This window comes from Alexandromys fortis, unplaced genomic scaffold (genome assembly GCF_014885135.2).
Source record: "Alexandromys fortis isolate MF-2015 unplaced genomic scaffold, M_Fortis_MF-2015_v1.1 scaffold_26, whole genome shotgun sequence".
NCBI lineage: Eukaryota > Metazoa > Chordata > Mammalia > Rodentia > Cricetidae > Alexandromys > Alexandromys fortis.
The window spans coordinates 3,382,344-3,404,553 of NW_026067894.1; the positions used below are offsets into that span (position 1 = coordinate 3,382,344).

At 51.6% G+C, this 22,210-nt stretch overlaps 1 protein-coding gene across 1 annotated transcript in view; it reads left to right on the plus strand.

Moving 5' to 3' along the window:
• Positions 1 to 14,170, plus strand: part of Vwa5b1 (von Willebrand factor A domain containing 5B1) — a 51,773-nt gene extending 37,603 nt beyond the window's left edge. Inside the window, exons 17-21 of the mRNA XM_050152496.1 lie at positions 8,123 to 8,257; positions 10,461 to 10,535; positions 11,345 to 11,399; positions 12,161 to 12,278; positions 13,658 to 14,170. Coding sequence (XP_050008453.1) covers positions 8,123 to 8,257; positions 10,461 to 10,535; positions 11,345 to 11,399; positions 12,161 to 12,278; positions 13,658 to 14,170 — 896 coding nt within the window. The remainder of the gene's footprint in view (positions 1 to 8,122; positions 8,258 to 10,460; positions 10,536 to 11,344; positions 11,400 to 12,160; positions 12,279 to 13,657) is intronic.
• Positions 14,171 to 22,210: the final 8,040 nt, after the last annotated feature.

Here is a 22,210-nt window from a genome sequence, read left to right on the forward strand (position 1 = left end):
ACCTCTTAAGCACAGCATATGGGGAGACATAAGGGAAGGGCTGGTAATTTTAACTACACACAAAAAAGGTTTGAAGCTTTATGCCAAAAAGGAAAGTGGGTTTGGAATTCTCCATGGTGCAGGGTTCTCTGTGCCTCAGAGTTGACCTGTGCCTGGGAATTTTCTGGTTTCTGTTTCTCATGGGTGGTGGAGACTAAGCCATGAGTCCCTGGGTCCTGTGGTGACAGCCCAGCCCTGGGAAGAGCTGTGGGGCAGAGAGAGAGGGAGGGGACAGAGAGAGGGAATTGGGGGGGGTGGGTGGCTCAAGCCACCAGCCACCATGGGCTTCACCTCTCCCTTCATTTCTTCTCTTTCCTCCTTCCTCTTCCTCCTTCCATCCTTACTCCTTCTTGTCTTCCTCCCTCCTCCTTTTTCTCCTCCCTCCTCTTCTTCCTCTTCTCATCCCTCCCTCCTCCTCTCACCTTCTCCTGTCCTCCTCCCCTTCCTCCTCATTCTCCCTTCCTCCTCTTCCCCATCTTCTTCTCTTTCTCCTCCTTCTCATCCCCTTTTCATCCTCTCCACCCTCCTTCCCGTTCCTCCTTCCTCCTCTTTTTCATCCTCTCATCTCCATCCCCATTCCCTTCCTTGCTGTTCCCCTCTTCCTCTGTCTCTTGCACCTCTGCATCTTTGCACCTTTCTCTCCATCTACGCCCTTCCTACTCCTCTTGCCTCCCTCCTCCCACTCCCCCTCCTCCATTTGTATCACCCCTCCTCCCCTCCACTCCTCTTGCCTTCTTAGCCCTTACTCAGCAGTGGCCATGACCTGAGCCAGGGCCCCAGACTGCACGGCCCAGGGGCCCGCAGGCCCTCCCTACTGCCTCCAGGCTGCCAGCCCTTGCTGCTCTCTGGCCAGGAGCCCCAGGCCTGGAACCCTATGAAGGAGCTGGACCCATGTTCTAGCCCTAAGTCTGCCCCTGACAGCCGAAGCTCGGAGGATCTGGGTAAGTGTCCAAGGTCCGAGACTTGACGGGACAAAAAGGCCCAATTTCAGGGGACAGGGTCAGGGGACCAGTGGCTGCCTCTGTGTCTTTGTGAAACTCTTGCTCTGAGAGCAAACTCTTGCTTTCTAGTCCCACCTTCTCCACTCAACCTGACTGTACCACCCCATCTATCCAGCCCCTCAGGGACAAGCTTTCGGAAAGGTGGATCTGTCTGTCCCTCTCTGGGACAAACCCAGACCACCTGTGCTGCACTAGTCCACTAGAAAGCTGTCCTCAACTTCTTAAGGGAGGGGAGGCTAGCTTTGTGTTTTTCTAGAAGTGACTGCCACAGAGGTGGCTCCCTGTCTCTGGCCTCAGGTTCAGCCCTCTTGTCCCTCCACCCACAGAGCCACCCCACCACCCTTCCATCTTTGAAACAGAGATGTCCTCAGACTGGGAGCCCATGGCTGAGTCGGAGGAGCAAGTCAGTCCCTGCAGGCCTGCCACCCCAGGCCCTGTACAGGGGAAGGCCTTAGTCAAAGGCCTGTGCGACAACCAGCGTCTGCAGTGGGAGGTGAGCTTTGAGCTGGAACCGCCAGCCCTGCAGAGGGAGGACGAGCAGGATGCCGACATGTGGAGCAAGACCTTCCACCACCTGGCAGCGCGCGCCATCATCCGTGACTTCGAGCAGCTGGCGGAGCGTGAGGACGAGATCGAGCTGGGTAAGCACCCAGGATTGAGGAGGGGGCCATATGCCCTACCAGAAGCCAGCCCTTTAGAAGCACGGTACCCCACCCACAGCCCAAGGCCTGCCCTCTAGCAGCTAGGATCTCATCAACTGCCCAAGATCCACCTCCTCAGTCTTCAGAGATCTGCCTACACCCCCAAAGCCCTCAAAGCCTTTGCTCTAGGGGTTCCAGTAACTCACCGTTTCCCTAGGTTAACCATCTAATGGAGCAGCTCCACCCAGTGTCCCCTCCCATGCCTAAATGTCCTCCCCATCTCTTAGCAAAGCCTTGCCCATACCACATGGAACTCCCTCTAATCTAGTGTCCTGTCCACCGTCCTGTGTATGTATATGCCCACCCCTCTTTACAGCACATCCTGATGCCAAAACCATACCCCCTCTCAAAAAGAGTTCATCCCTGCCCTTCATAAAAACCCCTCCCACAGCCTCGAAGTCTGCCCACGGGGGCACAGCGCTTTGCCTGCCTCCTAGATCCACCCATTCTCTCATGGAAACCCCACACCCAATATCCTGCCCTCACCCCGTTCTGCTCAAGGCTCCACTATTATTCTTCCTCCCCTGTTCTATCACTTACCACCTCCCACCACCCCTGCAGTGGCCAAGGCTCTCTGCCTGCCATTAGCTGTCTTCAGGGGCCTACACTCCACCACACCTTTCCCCCACATATTTAATGGCGCTTGGGACTCTATCCTCAACCTGAGGTAACCCCTTCTTCAACCCTGGCCTCCTCCATCCTCCTCTCTTCCTGCCTGCTTCTCTTCTACCTCTGTTCCTACATCCCTTCATCCCCATGCTCCCTCACACTCAGCGGCCCGTGCCTGGTTCTGGAGACCCAACAGTGATAGGAACTCCTCTGAGGCAGAGCCTTTCCTATAAGGTCCTTAGACCTAGCCAAGATCCCGCACTCTCTCATCAGCCCCATTGACTTCCTGACCATCAGCTGGGGACCCGGCTGAGGACCAGGCTAGGTGCTTGGTCCTGTAGATGCTTCTGAAGGTTGGTTGGCATAGAACGGAGCAAACCCATCTTTTCCCAGGAGCACCTGGCACTGGCTAACAGAGGCCAGCATTAATCAAAACAATTACACAGAAAATTAATTAAGCACTGTTTAGAAACACACGAATCTAAGCCATGTATGAGATGGATGGTTCAGGAGCTAATTTAGTTCAGGAACTGGGGCGGCCTTTCCCCAGAACATGACTATTGAGATCTGGACGAAACTTGCTTGGAGAACAGAGGCAAGGGCCAAGAAGAGTTACACAATCCTTTGTTCTAAGTTTATGCTTCATTTGCATACTATGTGACTTATATTTCATTTGTATTTCAGGGTAATGCATGATACTCTTTTCTTCCCGTGAATATTCCCCAGCCCTCATTTCCCTGGCTTCTGGAAAGTCCCAGAAGGAGGCTTCACTACTTGGTAGAAAGGGCCCATCTTCCAGGCCTGGTCATCCTAAATCCCAACCTTAGGTCCTTATTAACTTGCTGTATGACCCTCCATGGAGTGCTTCTCTGGTTTTAAATCTCAGAGAGAGAGAGAGAGAGAGAGAGAGAGAGAGAGAGAGAGAGAGATATCTCTGTGTGTGTATGTGTGTTTGTGTGTGTCTGTGTATGTGTGTATCTGTGTGTGTCTGTATATCTGTGTGTGTCTGTGTGTATCTGTCTGTGTGTGTGTTTGTGTGTTTGTGTCTCTGTGTGTATCTGTGTGTGTCTGTATATCTGTGTGTGTCTGTGTGTATCTGTCTGTGTGTGTGTTTGTGTGTTTGTCTGTGTATGCCTGTGTGTATATCTCTGTGTGTGTATGTGTGTTTGTGTGTGTCTGTGTATGTGTGTATCTGTGTGTGTCTGTATATCTGTGTGTATCTGTCTGTGTGTGTTTGTGTGTTTGTGTCTGTGTGTGTGTTTGTGTGTTTGTGTCTGTGTGTGTATCTGTGTGTGTCTGTATACCTATGTGTGTGTCTGTGTGTGTTTGTGTCTGTGTGTATCTGTGTGTGTCTGTGTGTGTGTTTGTGTCTATGTGTATCTGTGTGTGTCTGTGTGTATCTGTGTGTGTGTCTGTGTCTGTGTGTTTGTGCCTGTGTATCTGTGTGCCTGTGTGTGTGTCTGTGTGTCTGTGTCTGTGTGTGTGTCTGTGCATCTGTGTGTGCATGTTCGGGTGGAGGTGGGAGTGATAGTGGTGGGTAGATATATCCCGAGGTCCGAGGAGGATGCTGGGTGTGTCCCTCTACCACCCTCTACCTTGCTCCCTTGAGACAAGAGTATCTCACCAAACCCAAAGCTTGGGGCTTTGGAGCCAAGCTGACTGACCAGTGAGCCCTCTGGGTCCTCCTGTTTCCCTCTCCCCGCATCTCCAGCAGGGGTCACAGGTGGCCATGGCCACACCCAGCCTTGCAGTTGTCCACTGGGGATATAAACTCATGTCTTCATGCTTTCTTAGCAAGCACTCTTACCGGTACGTGAAGCCTCTCCCCAGCCGCAGCTGTTCAATCCTCTCCGCCATGTCATAGGTTTCATCTGTTCTGGAACCGCAAAGCCCTGTAACAAGGTCCCCATTAGTCATCCGCAATATTCAAATACAAAATACAAACAACATAGAATACCTCTTAAATAACACAAGCTACTTAAGGGAACTGGCTATCTTTTATTCTAAGATAATGACTTAATTTTTTACATTAGAATATCCTTTATCTTTGTGAAATGATGATTTTTTTTTTGGTCTGGATGTCTTTAATTAGTACATTCAAGATCTATTTGATCCCAAAGATGGAGTCTGATGGCCAAACTCTCCTTCTAGTGTCTCCAAGCAATACTTTGTGATCCCAAGCAATGAACCTCACTCTTCCTCCCCTAGGGTCCAATCGCCGGTACCAGGTGAACGCTGTGCACACCAGCAAGGCCTGCAACATAATCAGCAAGTACACGGCCTTCGTGCCCGTGGACATAAACAAGAGGCGGTACCTGCCCTCGGTAGTGAAGTACCCCAACTCCGGTAAGGCGTGCATGTTAGCCCATGGGCTCGAGGAGGGGCTGAGATGGCTGGAAAGGGCAGCCCTGCAGACAGGGGTGCAAGGCCATGCAAAAGCAGAAAGGCTCCCAGCAGGTGGCTGGGCCACTGAAGGGGAGAGGAGCAAACGCCTTTACTGTATTTGGTTTATCTCAGGAGGGACAATGAATGACAGAGAGTCCCAAAATGTCTGGAATGATGCAACTTAGGTACAGATGGGTCAGAGTGGCAGCCTCCCTGCTGTTTCTGTCCTGATGTCTCTTGGCAGGTGTCTACGTGGAGAGAAATCAATCGACATACAAGGCTACAGGAGCAAGATCATACCAATACACACTGTTTCCAAAATGCGGGTGTGAAATAGTCTATCCCAGAAAGAACGCTTAAATGCTTTATCTGTAATATAGTGTATTCCATTGCAGGGAGCTCCCATCATCCATCAGGCCCAGCCTGCTAACAAAAGCCTATCATTCCAGTTACTCAGAAGATTGGTGCCCAGGGATGCAATTCAAGGGCTATCTTGGGCTACACACTCAAAGGCTAGCCTGGGCAATTTAGCAAGACTTTGTCTCAAAATAAAAAGTAAAAAAGAGAGCCAGAGCTATAACTCAAGGGCAGCGTGCTTGCCTAGTGTGAGAGGCCCCAAGGTCAGTCCCCAGAACCAATGTCTTTTGTTTGTACACTCAACCCATATTCTAAAGCATATTTTTGATCCTCTAACCCCCATAACAGGTTCTGCAAAGTGACTCCATTAATGCCCCATTTGTCAGATGGGACACAGAGGCAGAGGAGATTACATGTCCTGAGGTTACTGAGCAGGACAGGCAGAGCTAGGCTGTGAGTCCCAGTAGCTTGGTCCAGTCTGTGTTCTTGCCTCTGTTCTGTCTCTTAATGTATTGTGACCAGGGACTGGCAAGGTGACTCAGCAGGCAAAGGTGTCTGCTGTCAAACCCAAGGAGCTAAGTGTGATAACTTGGAACCCACATGGTTTAAGGAGAGAAAGTTGTTCTCTGACCCTCACATGTGTGTGTGTGTCATGTGTGTATGTATCTGTGATGTCTATGTGTATCTATGATGTCTGTGTGTACCTGATCTGTCTGTGTGTGCCTGTGATGTCTGTGTGTGTCTGTGATGTCTGTGTGTGCCTGTGATGTCTGTGTGTGCCTGTGATGTCTGTTGTCCCTGATCTGTCTGTGTGTGCCTGATATGTCTGTGTGTGCCTGTGATGTCTACGTGTATCTCTGATGTCTGCATATATCTGTGATGTCTGCATGTATCTATGATGTCTGTGTGTGTCTGTGATGTCTGCATGTATCTGTGATGTCTGTGTGTGTCTGTGATGTCTGTGTGTGTCTGTTGTGTGTGTGTGTGTGTGTGTGTGTGTGTGTGAGAGAGAGAGAGAGAGAGAGAGAGAGAGAGAGAGAGAGAGATGTCTGTGCATATCTGTGATGTCTGTGTGTGTCTGACGTTTCTGTGTGTGTCTGTGATATATCTATGATGTCTATGTATATTTATGATGTCTGTGTGTATCTGTGTCATTTCTGTATCTGTCTGTAATTTGTGTATATCTATAATGTCTGTGTGTATCTGTGGCATTTCTGTGAATGTATGTGATGTCTATGTGTGTCTGTGTAGACCAGTGATTCTCAACCCTCCTAATGCTGTGATCCTTTAATACAGTTCCTCATGTGGTGATCCACCAACCATAAAATTATTAACACTGCTACTTCATAGCTGTAATTTTGCTACTGTTATGAATAGTAATGTGGATATCTGATAAGCGACTCCTATGAAAGGGTCATCTGACCCCCAAAGGGGTCTTGACCCCCCAGATGAGAACAGCTGGTGTAGGGGACACTTTTCATGGTTTGTTTGTTTTTGTTTTAGTAACTCTGGGGTTTTCCTTTTCTGAATTTTACTTTCTTGGCATTTCCAGGGCCTTGTCCTTGGTTGTTTTATGTTTGTTTGTTTGCTAGTCTTACTGAGGATGGAACCCAGGGCCTGGCTTACTGGGCAAGCACTGTACCCCTGAGCTCAGCTTCAGGCCTACAGTTCTTTTTTCCCTTGACCAGACCTCCAGGGAGATATTTAAAACCAAACATGCTCTCCTCCCCCTTTTTTCTTCTCCCCTGCCCTTTTCCTTATGTGTGTTTCCAAAATGACCCTCCATTTCCAGTTCCCCGTTTCCAGCTCAGTCCACCAAAGCTGGACCAGAGGCTGTATTCTCACTCCTGTTTTAGAGAAGCTCCCCTCTCTCCCCTCACCCAGCTCTGACTCTGTGGCCGGCCTGAGAGATGGAGGACCCAGGATACTTATTCCAAACCCTAAAGCCCCTGTAGTCTAGCCCAGCTCTACCCATGTGTGTGCTAAGAAACCAAAGCCCCTATTTCTTAGCCTGTAAATAGCTGTCTAGTGCAAAAAAAATAGAAAATATCAAGTCAGGAAGTGCATTCAAGGACCCTGGGTTAAATAAAGCCTGAGGCTTTCTCTGCTGCAGGAGGTCTCAGAGCCCGTAAAGTGTTGGTTCACATCAAGATGCCGGGGAACAGACTGTGGTCTACAGCTTTTCCAAATGTATTCCCCAATGAGAATATTGTTTTCTGTTTATTTGTGTATTTGTAGGTGTGTGACCATATAGGTGTGTGTGTGTGTGTTCGTGCATGCATGCATGCATGTGTGTATGTGTGTGCCCACATATAGAGGCCAGCGGTCAACCCCAAGTGTTGTTCCTCAAGTGCTGTTTGTTTGAGACAGTCTCATTGGCTGGAAGCTCAATGAATAGGCTAGTTGGATGGACGGACAGATGGTGAGTCCTAGGCATCCTCCTGCCTCTGCCTCCTCAACACTGGAATCAGAAGTGTGCACTACCACACCAAACTTTTTCACGTGGGTTCTGGGACTCAAACTCAAGTCCTTACACGCTTCACTGACTGAGTCGTCTTCCCAGAAACACAACTCTTACTTTTAAGAAACAGCAGATAGGCTAATGACCTCTGAGAATGTGGCCTCCTAAATACGCTTTAGGGAGTTGGCTTCACCCTTCTGCCTTCCATCGGCAGTGCTTGGGGCTTCAAGGATCTGTGTAGGAGAAGGGGGCTGGGACATGGGACATTTCACAGTATGTCAGCAGTTATATTCACCTGGTGATAGAGATTGTTATCCCCATTTTCCAGATGGGGAAACTGAGGCTCAGAGTTCACAACCTATCCAGCTAGCGCAGGATGGGGCTGGAGTACAAACCCAGATCTTTCTGGCCCCAAGGCTCTTAGTCTTCAGCTGTGCCATGCTTGTCTACCTTAGGTTAACTGAAAGACAAAAGAGCCACTCGTTGGCTGCTGTCAGCCTTGGGAAAAGGGCAGGAACCAACAGGTTCACGCCCATCTGATGCCTTGACCTTCCTTGTCCTCCACAAAGGTGCCACACTCCGAATGGTCAGCTTCCGGAACCTGACCCGACAGTGGAAAGGCTCGTCTTCTGGTGTTGGAAGGTCCCAGATCATGCTCAGAGAACATGCCTCGGCTGCAGGAGACAGCAAATTCCAGACCCTAGGTAAATGCCATTTCCTGTGCCCAGAAGCGCAGACACCCCTATGTCCAAGGCCTCAGGGGCCCCTCTCTGAGTCTGCAGTCTTGGACCCCTAAGCAAGGAGAGGGCAAGGCCAAGTCTCCTGGGTTCTGGGGGACTAATGTGGGCACAAGGGTTTGGTATAACTCCAGTACACAGCTTTATACAGAGGTGGGAAGCAGGAAAGGGCAGGCAGCTTTCCCCAAGGCCTTCCTGGGCAGCATCCCCTCTTGCCCTCAGCTGCCGGCTCTCCAGCCTGTGGCTTCTCCCAGACACCAAGTTCTGGGAAACCTAACGAACAGGAGCAAGTGATGAGCAAAGAGGCCGTTCCATCTGTCCGGGTCTCACCATCTGCTGTTTTCTGGATTCCTAGCAGCTCCCTTTCAGCCTTCACCTGATTGCCTGGTGCTCAGGGAACTGTGGCATGACCTTTTAGTGACCTTGAGCTGATTGACAGGCTGGCTACTCTACATCTGTGTCTATGCCTGGCTTTCTGGCTCTCCACAGAGAGCCTGTGCTCATCCTAACCCCTTCCCTTGTAACCCTCCATTGAACATGAGGAGGGCACCAGAGGCCACGCCCTGAGCCTCGTCAGCCACCCACACTGTAAGAATGTTTCATCAGAGGGAAGAGATAGCAAAAGAAAGACTAGAGTACTGGATGCCCAGAGCCGTTCTTCAGAATTAAAGACAATATCTTGGCCTCTTTGTGTCCCAAGCCCCAGGGGACTCCCTAGCCCAGCCACTGAGTTTCTGGAACTTTCCAGTCTAACTGCTCCTTCTCTGCATCTCAGCCCTCAGCAGGCAGAGGCTTCCGTTGACATCACAAGCCTCTTCCTCCCGGTCATCCTTGGTTCAAGCCCCACATCCCCAGTCCCTCAACTCTTACTCTGCCCCTACCGAAGGCGGTGAGCGGCCTTGCTGAGAGGTCCCCTTGTGCTCAGCTCTCTCCTCGCTACTATGGACCCCTCACAGGCACCTTGGTCAAGAGAGGAGAAAAATGGGTCCCCGAGAAGTTAGGTGTCTCACTCAGGGTGGCAGTGTGTGCGGAAATCGAGGCTTGGATTCAGGGTTTGGCGGTGAACTGTGGCATTAAGTGGCATTGTGGTCACCTCCTGGTTGCTTCAGTCAGTCAGCCACTCCATCTCTAGCTTGTCCTTGGGCTGAGTGCTATGGCAATGAGAGCCCCTTTTCATCTGGGGAAACTGAGGCTCTGCTGAACGTGTTTGCGCATGCACCTCTTTTCTATGGCTTAGACTCTCCTTTCTGTCAGATTGTCCCTTCAGTCTGACCCCAGAAGTGACAATCCTGACAGTCGTCACCTTGGTTCAGCATGGTATTGGTGACTCCCCTGTCACTATGATAACAGACCCCGAGAATAGCAACTGAGGGAGGAAAAGGTTCGCTGTGGTTGGTGGTTCCAGAGGGAAGAAGCCCGTTGTGGAGTCAGAAGAGCGGAGGAAAACATGATGCGGGGCCGGGAGGAGGGGCTAGGGGGACAGAAAGTCGGCAGGTAAAGCTTTCATCCACTCACAGGCCGCGAAAGAGAAAGAGAACAGGAAGTGGGGTGAGAATACAAAACCTCAAGTCCCGACCTGGTGCCGTGCTTCCTCCAGTTAGGCTTGACTCCTAAAGGCTCCATAATCTTCCCTAAACTTCCCCACAAACTGGGGGGCCTAGTGTTCAAATCCATGAGCCCGTGGGAGAGACTTCTCATTTAAATCACAGCAAGGATGGTTATGGACCATGATTCTCGTGTCTGTTTTACAGACAGGGAAACTGAGGCTCAAAGCCTTCTGATGAGTTTGGGCTATGTTCCTGGTGCCTCCTGGGGACCTAGAAGGAACATCTCAGTGGGCATAGACCTGGGAGATACCACAGCACCCAGAATCTGACTCTCATCCTGAAGTCCCTGCTCCAGTCTTGCCCCCAATTCCCTGTGGGGTCTGTAGTCTGAGGCTTCACTGAGTTCTTGGTGATACAGTAAGCATTATCTGAGCCGTGTCTCACTGAGTCCTTCCAATGACACGGGAAGACCCCTTAGCCCCGATTTACAGTGTAAACTGACAAAGTGACCTTACCAAGAGCCCACTGCTTAGTGAGTAGGGGTGTTAGGTCTTGGAGCCCAGCAGGGTAGGAAGAAAGGAGGGGTGAAGGGTGCTCAGGCCCCCTGACATCCTCTGTTGCAGCCCTAGAAGAAAGCCCTGCTTCGACCTTCAATAAGATCCTGTCCCCCACCCACGAGAAGGACACAGCCGCAGAAGGTAAGCAGGCAGCCGGGGCCGAACCTCTTACTGCGTTGGCGGAATAGGAGAGGTACTAGGGGCAGGGAGGTGTCTCAGCAGAGTGCCCAGAATGTCACTGATGTCTCAGGACAGCCACAAGAGATGGAGAGGACTGCCCCAGTTTAAAAACTAAGAAGCTGGGACTTGAATGGGGGAAGCAGTTTGCCCGATGTCACCTAGCAAGTTTGTGACAGAGTTGGGCCTAGAGTTCCAGTTGGAAGGCCATTGTCCCATTGCACCCAGCATGACATCCTCTAGCAGGATTGTCAGCTCAGTGTCTAACCCAGAAACGGTGCTGTTGGTCTGAAACTGTCACCTCCTAGAAAATGCCAGGGTCTCCCTACAAGAATCCTATAGGCTCACCTGCCCCATGTCTATGTCACCCTGCCCACTGCACCTGCCCCTCACCTATGTCACCTTTATTCATGCCCCGCCCCTTACCTGTGTCACCCTTGTCCATGCACCTGCCCCTCACCTGTGTCACCCTTGTCTGTCACCTGCCCCTCACCTGTGTCACCCTTGTCCGTGCACCTGCCCCTCACCTGTGTCACCCTTGTCCGTGCACCTGCCCCTCACCTGTGTCACCCTTGTCCGTGCACCTGCCCCTTGCCTGTGCCACCCTTGCCCACGCACCTGGAGTGCAGCTGCCCAGCAATCAGTTCTCATCCTGGTGCCATCTATTCGTAGGCAAACTCCTACCCCACTCATAGCCTGTTTCCCCAGGTGGGAGGTGACTAAGTGGACAGGTCCCCCATCAAGCCTAAATCTGTCATTCTGTGATTCCCCAGGTCCCCCTCACAACCTGTCCTCCCTGAAGGCCTCTGAGGCTCTCTTTGGATCCAAGTAAGTGGAATTTCCTCTGGGAACACGATGCTTCTTTCCTTTTCCCATCAAAGGCAGAGCCAGCCTCACCCCACGGGTGCTGCAAAGCCCCGCTACCTAGAGCCACCACCGTGGGCCAGGTCTCTTTAAACCTTGGAAGGCCAATAAATAGTAACTTGTGTCTTCGCTGTGAAAACTTCACCCCCGCAAAGCAGATTCCAGAGGGTGCATCTTGGGCTTATCTGGTGGAGGGTGCAGTCCATCACGGTGGGGAAGCCATGGAGGCAGGAACGTGAGGTGACTGGCCACATCGCGTCTGCAGGAAGGACCCCAAGAGAGATGAACTCTGATGTTCAGTTCGCTTTCTCCTTTTCCTTTAGTCCAGGACTCCAGTACATGGGATGGTGCTGCCCACATTTAGGGCGGGTCTTTCCTCTTTAGTCAGCCCAGAGAGTCAGTCGTCTCTTCATTGATTGTAGAGCTTGTCAGGTTGACAGCATTAACTGTCACAACTACCTTTGGAGTCTCCCCACCCCTGGACTCAGATGGACACGGTACTTATAGACAGCCATGAAAAACACTGACCCCTTCATTGCCCCATTGTTGCTAACAGAGGAGGTAGGGACAGACCTGCCCCCTTTCTCCAGGCTTCCATTTCCCTGGCTGTCAATGAGGAGATTGAGAAACACCATGTTAGGTCCTTCTGGCTCTGCCTTTTAGCAGCGTTCTGGGCAGGTACCAGAGGACTGGGATGACCAGAGAACCTGTTTCTGTCTACACAGATTGAATCTCAACAAGCCCAGGCTGCTAACCCGAGCCGCCAAAGGCTTTCTCAGCAAATCAATGGCCAAGACCCCAGAGCCAACTCCGGGCAGCCAGAGCTTGGACTACATACCACTGGTGAGCTCCAGACCTCAGACCCCTCCTACCCAGCTCAGCCCCCTGCTGATGCCTTCCCCTCTTCAAAGGGGACAGTGCCCATGTCAGGAGGCTTTTCTACATGTAGCTGTCCTTGCCTAAAAAATTCGCAGGACTTTGGCAATGTCCTACAACCTCATCAACTTGCCTGCTCTCAGTACATAAAAATAAGCCTTGAAATGGCCCGCAGGTGAGTAAAAGTCACTTCCTGAGGACATGCCCATCTCCAGGTCTGTAGGTGGCCCAGGGTGCCACAGTGGGAAGAGAAGCCAGGCTCTTCAGCCTGCGGCACTGAGTCAAGGAACAAGGAGAGCAGGTCCTACCACCTCTGAGTGTCCCTAGAGCTTGGGGTTCATGGGGCGCATAAAGGAGAGGCACAGTTTTGGGTACATCACTTCAGGTCTCCCTCCCTCCACACCCAGATGTGTGCATGGCGTCATTTGGCATCCCCAAAAGTCCAGGTCAGCTGAGCACTTACATTTATGGCTGCTGTGCAGGGGTTAACTGAGCTTGCTCAGTGCAGATCCTGGGGATATAAATGTAGTTCCTGGGATGAAGAATCCAGTGAAAAGCAGACTAGGAACCAGGCAATTCGACACCTTGGGAGCAGTGATGGGGGTTGCTTTGGTGGGAAATACAGGTAAGGCTCTGGGACCTGAGGCAGGGGTACTGACAGAACAGAGTATGATTTCCCGGAGAAGGCAGTGGTTGAACCAAGACCTGACTCTTGAGGCATCATGGCCAAAGGCCTCAAGGGGAGACAGCTTGGCATCTGGAGAATGGAGCTGAGGGGTGAGAATGAAGGAAAAATGGGGCCAGGTGGTGAAGGGCTTTATAAATCACACGCTGGACTTGGTTTAATAGAAAACTGAGTAAGTGGGAAATTGATCCCGGCCTTCAGCCGATGTGTTTCCTAGGCTTTGTGGAGGGAGTGCCTTCTGAGTGCAGGACAGATGGACAGATGTGGAGGAGGAAAGAGAGAGGGGCAGGGAAAGTGTGAGAAGGCAGGCAGTGGGCTGCAGCCTGTTAGGACGTCAAAGTGACCAGCATGCATGCAGGAATAGAGGTGAGCAGACTGGAGTCTGCTGGACAGGCCTCAACGATCCCAGCGGCCAAGCAGAACCTCCACAGGGTGAGAGGCAGATTTAGAGCCAGGATAGTGAGTTTAGCTTAGAGAGTGATTGACCCACGATGCTGAAGGATAAAATGAAGCCATGCCCTGTTGACTTGGGTATCCCGAAAATAGGCAGAGTGGGCGGGAGGAGATGAACGAGCAGACTATGTGGATCTGGACTTCATGTGGTGGGGAGCTCCATGGCCTGAGAGGTTTGAAGCCCACCGAGATGCTTCTCTGCCCACAGGTGTCTCTGCAACTGGCCTCAGGAGCCTTTCTGCTCAACCGAGCCTTCTGCGATGCCATCCAAATCCCCATGGAGAAACTCAAGTGGACCTCACCCTTCATCGCCCTCCGCATGTCCCGCACCACCCGCCAGCACGATTCGAAGAGCCAGAGTCCACAGCACAGCATCAGTCTGTCCTCTCCGTCCCCACCCGATGACGACGACGACAACCCCCTGGAGGCCGAAGCTGAAGGCAGCTCAGACCTGGAGCCAGGCCTGCTGTTGGAGCACACGGGAAAGCTGTGGGCCACCGTGGTGGCACTCGCATGGCTGGAACACAGCTCGGCTTCCTACTTCATCGAGTGGGAGCTGATCGCTGCTAAGGCCAGCTCGTGGCTGGAGCAGCAGAAGGTGCCCGAGGGCCGCACGCCGAGCACACTCAAGGCCACTGCCCGCCAGCTGTTTGTGCTCCTGAGACACTGGGATGAGAACCTGGAGTTCAATATGCTCTGTTACAACCCCAATTATGTGTAGGGAGGGGGGAGAGGGACGGGCCATTTGGGTTGGTAGGGGAACTTTTTGAAAGTGTAGCCAATATAGTGTTACTAGAAAAAGCCTTGCACACTGGCAGTGGGTGGGCCTGAATTCAATTCCAACCTTGCTACCACCTACTAACTTTATGTAAGGCACTGTCCCATCAGGGCCTTCGTTGCCCATCTGCGAAACAGGAGGGTGAGAGAAGCTGTTTAACTAGATTTTTAAATGGCCCCAATATTCCTTCCATTCAGACCTTCAAGCTCCAGAACTTGCTACTACTGGGGTATGGCAAGAGAAGTATACACACACACACACACACACACACACACACACACACACACACGGGGTTGGGGGAGAGTTTTCCCTGGAGAAAGACCATGTTGGTGCCCACTAGAGAGAGCAAAGCCCTCTCCAATAAAAGGTAGATAAGAAAATCCATCAAAGATAAGCAACCAGAACCATAAGCTTGCTCCAGGCACCAAAAGACCTCCTCTGTTTATTGCATTGTGTGCTTGTGTCTCCATGGTAACAGTCCAGGGGCTCCAACTTCCACTAGGAAGCCAACCAAAGAACCCCCTCAAGACTTTGCAAGAAATTCTTCCTGGTAGTTGAGTACTGCATGGTAGGTACTAAGTTTGGCTCCCTGTCTAAGAAGAGGCAGGCGCGACCAGTAATAGTTCCTGTCCAGCCAAAATAGTAGACTGCAGTCTGCAGAACTAGTCTAGAATAGGCAAGCTCACAGGAGTCAGTGAAGAAACCAGATTTATTTCCATGCCTTCAGCTGTTGGATAGAATGACTCCATCCATTGGTACGGAGGGGCTAGAGCGCCTCTGTGTGCATTTCATTCTGGGATAGTGGAGATGTGGCCGTACCACATTCTCAGGCAGAGAAAAAACTTGACAGCAGCAACAGAACAGGTTTGGCTGCAATGTGTCTGGACAGGAAAGGGGATAGAAAGGCCTTGAAACTTTAAAGCATGCGCTATGGGCCACCCTCTGCCAATCCGGGAACACCATGTGATAACCCTGAACTGGTGTCAAACTGTCTAGTATCTCCCCTCCCCTTCACACTTCACCAGAAGTGTGCCTAGATCTCACTAAGGAAGGACACTAGCCCAGGACCCTAGACAGAATCTGGGGACCCCATAAAATCCCCTCTTTCTAAGGTCTTAACATGTCATATTTGTCTCCAAAAAACAGTCCCTGATATGAAGTCCTACAGCGTTCCCTTTTCAGTGAGACAAATCTTGATTAAACCAACCCATGGGTTATGGGCTGTAAGTTGGGGGACAGCTCCACCAAGATTCTAGTCTGTATCGGGAGCTAGCAGCAGGGATGCGTCCACAGAACACCCGCTGAGTGAAGGGGCAAGAGACAGGCCCAATAGGACTTGGATGCTCTGCTCCCTGCCCTCAGGTCCTGCCTTGCCTCCGGCTACACTGCTGCAGCTTCCCAGAGAGTCCCTCGCTGTCTGAGTGACCCTTTTGAAGAGGCTAGTCCCTACTTCACTGAAAGCTTCCGCTTCCAGCTCACCCTCTGGAGAGAAATAGCTCCTGACCTCAGATGGGGCAGAATGAAATCTTGGGCATTGGCTTAGCATCAGGGTCCCCAAGAGGGACAGGGATTTAGACTGTCTTGCCTGAGGTCCCAAGGAGGTATGGGAGAGACTTGTCAACTCCCCTGCTCCATCAAAACCCCCACTACTTCAGCTCCATGGCCAGCAACCCTTGTTTCTCCAGGGTGGCTAGGCTAGTGTCCCCTATCTGGTTATCATGAGAGGAAAATGGTCAGGCTGAGAGTCAAAATGTTGGATCTCGATCCCGATGCTCAATCAGACAGTGAGAGACTTCCCTCCCTTCTCTTAGCATTTTAGAGTCCATGCACTTCTTCCTGCTAACGTTCCCAGATTCCCTCTTGGTAAGCTTGGATTTGCTCTACTTCTGAGTAACTTTGAACATGATGTCTGAGCACTTTAGAACTTCTCTCTTCCTCTAGCAATGAGCAAACTGGACTGCCTAACCGGCACCTGCCCATGAGCTTGATCCCAGAACCTCAGAACCTGGAGAAGACAATGGCCGTGGCTTGGAGCAGTCCAGTTCTCATCCAGCATGGAATTAGCTCTATGGGCTGCCTAGAGAGATAGACTATATCCACGCATCAGCTGCCAGAGCTCAACAGTGTGTTTGATGCAGAAGTCATCGCTGATCTCGGCAGCCTGAACTCACCCTCCCGGTACCATAGAACCAAGGAATAGATCCCCTGGTATCCAGTAACCCAAGGACTTGGGGAGGGAGTGTCCAAACAAGAGGCATTCGTAAAAACTGCTCCGGTGGTATTTCGACAACTTGCAGCATCCGTAACCACTGCTTGGCCAAAGGGTTGGACCTTAAGGTTGGAGCCCTAGGTAGTTAGCACATGCATAGAAACTAAAGTGGTACAAAGATGGAGGGGCACCCTGTTGTTCCTGTGAGCTAAGTGAACTTGAATTCATTTCATTTAGTTTGTTGAGCCAGCTTCGCTTTCCAGGTCATGTCAAAGGGACACTGATGTCCTCGCAGTGTGAAGAAATGCCCACTGAGACTGTCCAGCCAACCTCTACACTGCTTTTCATAGTAAAAACATGGGCCAAGAACTGAGGAGCCTGTGGGTTGGACCCAACCCAGCTGCCACTGCGCTGTGTAACTTCTGGCAAGTTTCTGTCTTCCTCCAAGGCCCTGTTTTATTTTTTTTATAGAATGATAGGATTCTACTAGGCGCCCGCTTCCAAGCTTGTTACTCACCTATGAGAAACTTCTGACTGTCAAACACACAGGGGACACCTCAGAAAACAGACATATGCAGGCAAGGAAGCTAAGGGGTTAATGGCACCACCACTTTCCAAGGAGGTCACCCAGAAGGCAGCTCTTTCGAAGGTACCCAGTTGAAAAAATGCTGGGGGGGGGCATTTCCCTGGGTTGGTACTGACATCCAAACCGCTTTTATAGAGTGCTTGCTGTATGGAATGCATACGAAGTGCCTCTGTGGGCACACCAGGGGCCATCCCTGTCCTTTGGGAGTCTGGCAAGGAGTACTGGAAGAGCTCCCACAACCCCTGTGGCACTCCTTGGTCCAGGGCTGGGTGTTTCTCGGCTGACCATTCTCCAGCGCCATGATCTTACCGTGTGTGAGCGTAGCTTCAGCCTTGCACTGTCTGAACACTGCTGACCCTAGCTGGCAGATCTCTGGGCACTTGGACATTCTCGCTGGCGTGAGGACAACTGGCCACAGTAACACAGAAAGGAGAGTCCAAGTGTCCTTTGGGTCTACTGCCTGCCCTAGGCGGACTGTGTCACTAAGGCTACTCAGCTGAGAAGTCTGACTCTGGAGCCCAAGGAAGCTCAGTCTCCCACTGAGTAACTTGGCTCCTACTGCACTTGTGAATTTGTGGTCTTGGTTTCCAGTCGGGCCTCTGTTTGATGGGGGGGGGGGGGGGGGGGCAGGCAGGATTTGGAGAAAGCTCCTAGAAACCACACACAGAGCAACATGTTTATTTGAGGGCCAAAATTCCTCTGTTGGTCACTGCCCCCACCCTCTCCCTTGGCAGGGACTCTTAAAGGAGAGGCTATAGAAAAGAATCTGCTGTACCTGACCACAGTGGCCTCCTCCCCGGAGACTGGCTATCCCATCCCCCTGCCTGGCTGGAATAAGCATGACATCCCAGTACTTGTCATTTGAGGTTTTAAATCTTGTCTCGCTCTGACTCACTAACATCTCAGAGTAACCCCAGGAGGAAGTGAGCTCTGCATCCTTAGCGCCCCAGACAGGAGAGGGAAGGTATGTGTCCATTGCCTCAGCAATGGGAGGAGGCTTTTTTTTTTTTTTATAGCAGGAACTAAGGACAGCAGAGGCAACAAAGAGACACGTTCCTCCATTGTAACATTGTAACTCTCTCTACAGCGCCACCCAATATAACAGGGCCATGTGTAGCATTGTACAGCTGAGTAACCTGATCCACGGAGATCTGTCCCCAGGCCATGGACTTGGTGACCTTGCCCAGTCAGTACTACAGTTCCCTGGTGGGGAGTGCCCTGACCCCTGTGTCCACTTCTGCCCTGACCTGGTGACTCTAGTCTCACACCAGCGCTGCCTCCCCAGATGACCTGAAACTACCTTTGTGAGATGTCTCCTGTTGACGCTGCAATTCGCCCAGAGTCTTGGTCCAGTCGTCCGGGGCTTACAGCCGCTTCTAAGGCAAAGCGCTTGTCTCCGTGCGTTTGTGTGTGTGGTGATGTGGTATCATTTTAACTGTTTGCTCAGGTGGCTTTGGCTCAAGTGGCATGGCCGGTGCTTGTCCCTGTCAGAGCCTCAAGTGCCTATCACACGCTGCCCTGTATTTTTCTCTGCTCACCCAAATGACCCCACAGTGCCTGGGATACTTCCTGCTTCTTGGAAAATACATTTACCAGCTTGCCTGGTGTAGCCAGTTACACTGATGTTTGCAAAGGTCCTAGATACCAGCTGTCTGATTCCAACCACACTTAGCCATGCCTACCCTCGAATTATGTGTGTGTATCTATTTTCAAAGGAATGGCTGCTTTGCCACGGTGTCTCCTGTCCTCCTCCAGGCTTTTGGCTCATAAAAACTGCCCATGTGACAAGATTATACTTTGTGTCTGCTGTTTTTGTTCTCAGAGCCCAAGCTAGCAGGACAGGGGTGGGTTCACCTTCCTTAGTGAGCTGTGTATGGCTTGGCGAGGGTGCCTCTTAAGGTGACCAAGGAATGGCCTAAGTTTGCCTGGGAATGAAAGGACTGAAAACCTTGGACACTTGTAGGGAAATAGAAGTTGGTTCCCCAGAAGCAGAGCTGGAGAAATGGATAAATTGTGTGCACATACATAGTTTAATGGGGCATCCCAGGAAACAGCCTGGGAGAGATAAGAAGTGAAAAGGGATATTGTGGTATATTTTCGAGAAACATACAGAAATGTCTATTCACCCCAGAAAAGGGAAGGGGGGGAAAGATTCTAAGCCCACCTCAATGAACCAAGGAGTTTATTGGGGTTACTTACAAAGGCACGGATGACAATGGGGACGTCCCCTGGGTGATTCGCAGGGAAGCTATGCCACTGAGGGGTGCCACCTGCACCCGGAAAGCTCGAAACTTTTAAGCTTCTGAATGCTCTCCAGGCAATTGTTTCCCTTTTATATAACCTCAGGGAGGAGCCTTGGGAAGAGCTCCCACACCTCCCTACCCCTCCCTCCTGAGGGAGTGTTAACCCACCCCATCACACAAGGGCCACCTGGGGGGGATCGCTGCTGCCATGGTTTCAAGACTCCGGCCACATACAACCCAGAGGAAACAGCCACCCAACAGAGACATGTGAAGGACCCCTGATAAAGAGAATGTTGCTCAGGTTACTACCGTGGCCGTGAACCTCATTCTGACCAGGAATTCTGGGAGCCAGAGTAATAAAAAACCTTGAGCTTGCCATGATCGACCATAACTGTAAGCCAAAAGGAATGCCTCCCCCCACCCGCCTAACATTGCTTCTTGTCAGGTATTTTGGTCATGGTTGCAAGGAAACGTGATCAATATGAGCCCTTTGCAGATTACAGAGGAAATGGTTGCCTAAAATAGGAATTCCCATCAGCCCCCAAAACATCGCTATAAGACACTACCAGTCCCTGCAGATAGTGTGGGATGCCAGCAAGCTGAGCTAAAGCAGGCACCAACACCCTGCTGGCCAGCAGAGAACTGGCTGTCAGTGTGACCAACAAACCCTGTTACTGTCCTGCCCCCACCAGAGGCCCCTGTGACACTCCCTCTGCCTTTGGGATGCTCCTGCAAAGGCCAGGAGGGCAGTAGGGACCTCCTAGTCCGTCACACTGGAAAGAACGTGCTGATGGAGAAAAGGGACCCCTGGGATATCTCCAGGAACTCGGTGTAAGACAGGAAGTGACCACACCCCACATTCTGGGCCTGCTGTATCCCCTCTCCTGCGACGACAGCCTGTCCCTGCAGGGCACTATGGCCCTGTCACTCCACGGCCTGAGCTGCCCCCGGGGCTCTCAGTTCACCGTCACCCTGGTCTGCTGAGTGGACTCCAGTGCCACTCCGTCAACCTTTATCATTCTGCTGGAATCCCTAGTGGCACTCCCTCCCCCACTGTGACCCTCTCCTGGGTGGGAGCACCAAGCCCACCCACACCCAAAGTCCAGCTGGCCCAGATCTCGGGCCTTGTAAGAAGACAGGGCTGCACATCCTCTATTGCACAATGAAGCTTGAGTCATCTTAGTGACATGTGACGAAGAGGGGTCCTTTCCTATCCCAGATATCCAGGATGTTGGCCAGACCCCACTGTTAAACTCAGCTCTGAGGACAGTAGGGAGGTAGTTTACTATGGCTTTCTCAGCCTTCCTAAGACAAACTGGTCTCAGAAAGATTCTCAGACCTTCCAGAGAGCAGATAAACATCTTCTCAGGGGCTGATGCATCCCCCGGGTACCCAGCACCTGGGGCTGAACCTGGGGCTCCCCAGCAGGAAACCCTGTGACATTCAAGTTGGCATTGCCATCTTGATATCCAGCAGAGGGCGCTGTGGGTGTGCACTGCCTTCCCAGACCAGGGCTGTGTATGGCCTGGATGCAGGAACTGAGGAGGAAGTGCAGGGATGGAGGCCAGCAACCCAAACTGATCCTGCCAACAGTCTCACTACTCAGCTGTGTGTTCAGACCCCAGGCTGGCTCACCTATGCCTGGAAAGGACAAAGTGGCCATGTGGTCCTTGCCTGCTTGGCTCACCCCTCCTTCTCTCCTCTACCAGGTTTGCACCGCTCCCTATGATGCCATGCAATGCCTGTTTCTTTCAGACAAGCTTCCCAGGTCTCCACACAACAGCAACCTCATATTTTACTGGGAGGGTTTGTCTCCTCCATGAGCCTGGGAGCTCCCGGTTGTATATGTTCAGGGAAATCCTTCAGGACAGAAGTCCTTGTCCAGTTCTGTGTACTAGCCCGCTCCCCTCAGACTGGAGACCTTCCAGGTGCAAGGCTTTTGTGTCTCCCATCAGACAGCGCGATCTTTCTCCTCCACCGAACTGTGCCTCCTTCAAGGCAGAGCTTCTGTAGCTCCCGCCGCTCCTGTGTCCGCACCTATCAGTTTGGGGACAGCCTCTCTGTCACTCACTCAAGAAGCAAACTGAAATGACCCAAGTCCCATGAGCTTTGCACACTGAGTATACGGATCTAGACATATACAATATCACCAATGTCAGGGGAGAAAAGGAAGCGACGGATCGAATTTTAAGAGTGGAGACCTTGATTCTCTTATAGGCGCCACCCTTCGCTCTTCCTTGACAGACCCCCTCCGTCCACGCTGTCACCTCACACTCCGCTCATGTCCCTTGTGCTCCTACGCCACCTATTCTCCCTGCCCGCATTTGACATTTTACATGCAGCCTCCACACTGCCACCAGGGGAACCTCAAACACCCCTGCCCACTCCCACTGCCTCTGGAGGGGAAATCCACTGACTGACAGACATATGAGATCTCGCACAAAGACTGAGGGGGAATCTCACTTTTTTTTTTTTTTTGTCACTTCTTGTGTCATACCAAGTGCCATCCCCTTCATCTATAAGCCACACTGGCTTCTAAACCACAGGGTCCATGACAAACTTTGAGATACAGCTAGAAGCAAAATGAAATCCCCGCCTGCACTGCCATGCTAGGGTGTCACAGCGAAGCACCACACAGTGGCGTTTAACACGGGCGACTACTGTCGCACAGCTCTGGAGCCCCCCAAGTCCAAGATCACAGCTCCATTCTCCACACAGCATGCCCCCAGGAGTTCCTATCCCCACCGCTCCGTTTTTATAAAGACACTGAGTCAGGACCCACTCGGACAACCACCCTTTAGCTAAATTACCTCTTTTCTGCAACTTACTAGTATTGTTGTTTTACAGTAGCACGTGTGTGCACACATGTTTGTGTGCATGCATGATAAGGGAACATGCACACGCCATCGCACAGGCTCCAGGGATGAAATCTGGATTGTCAGGTT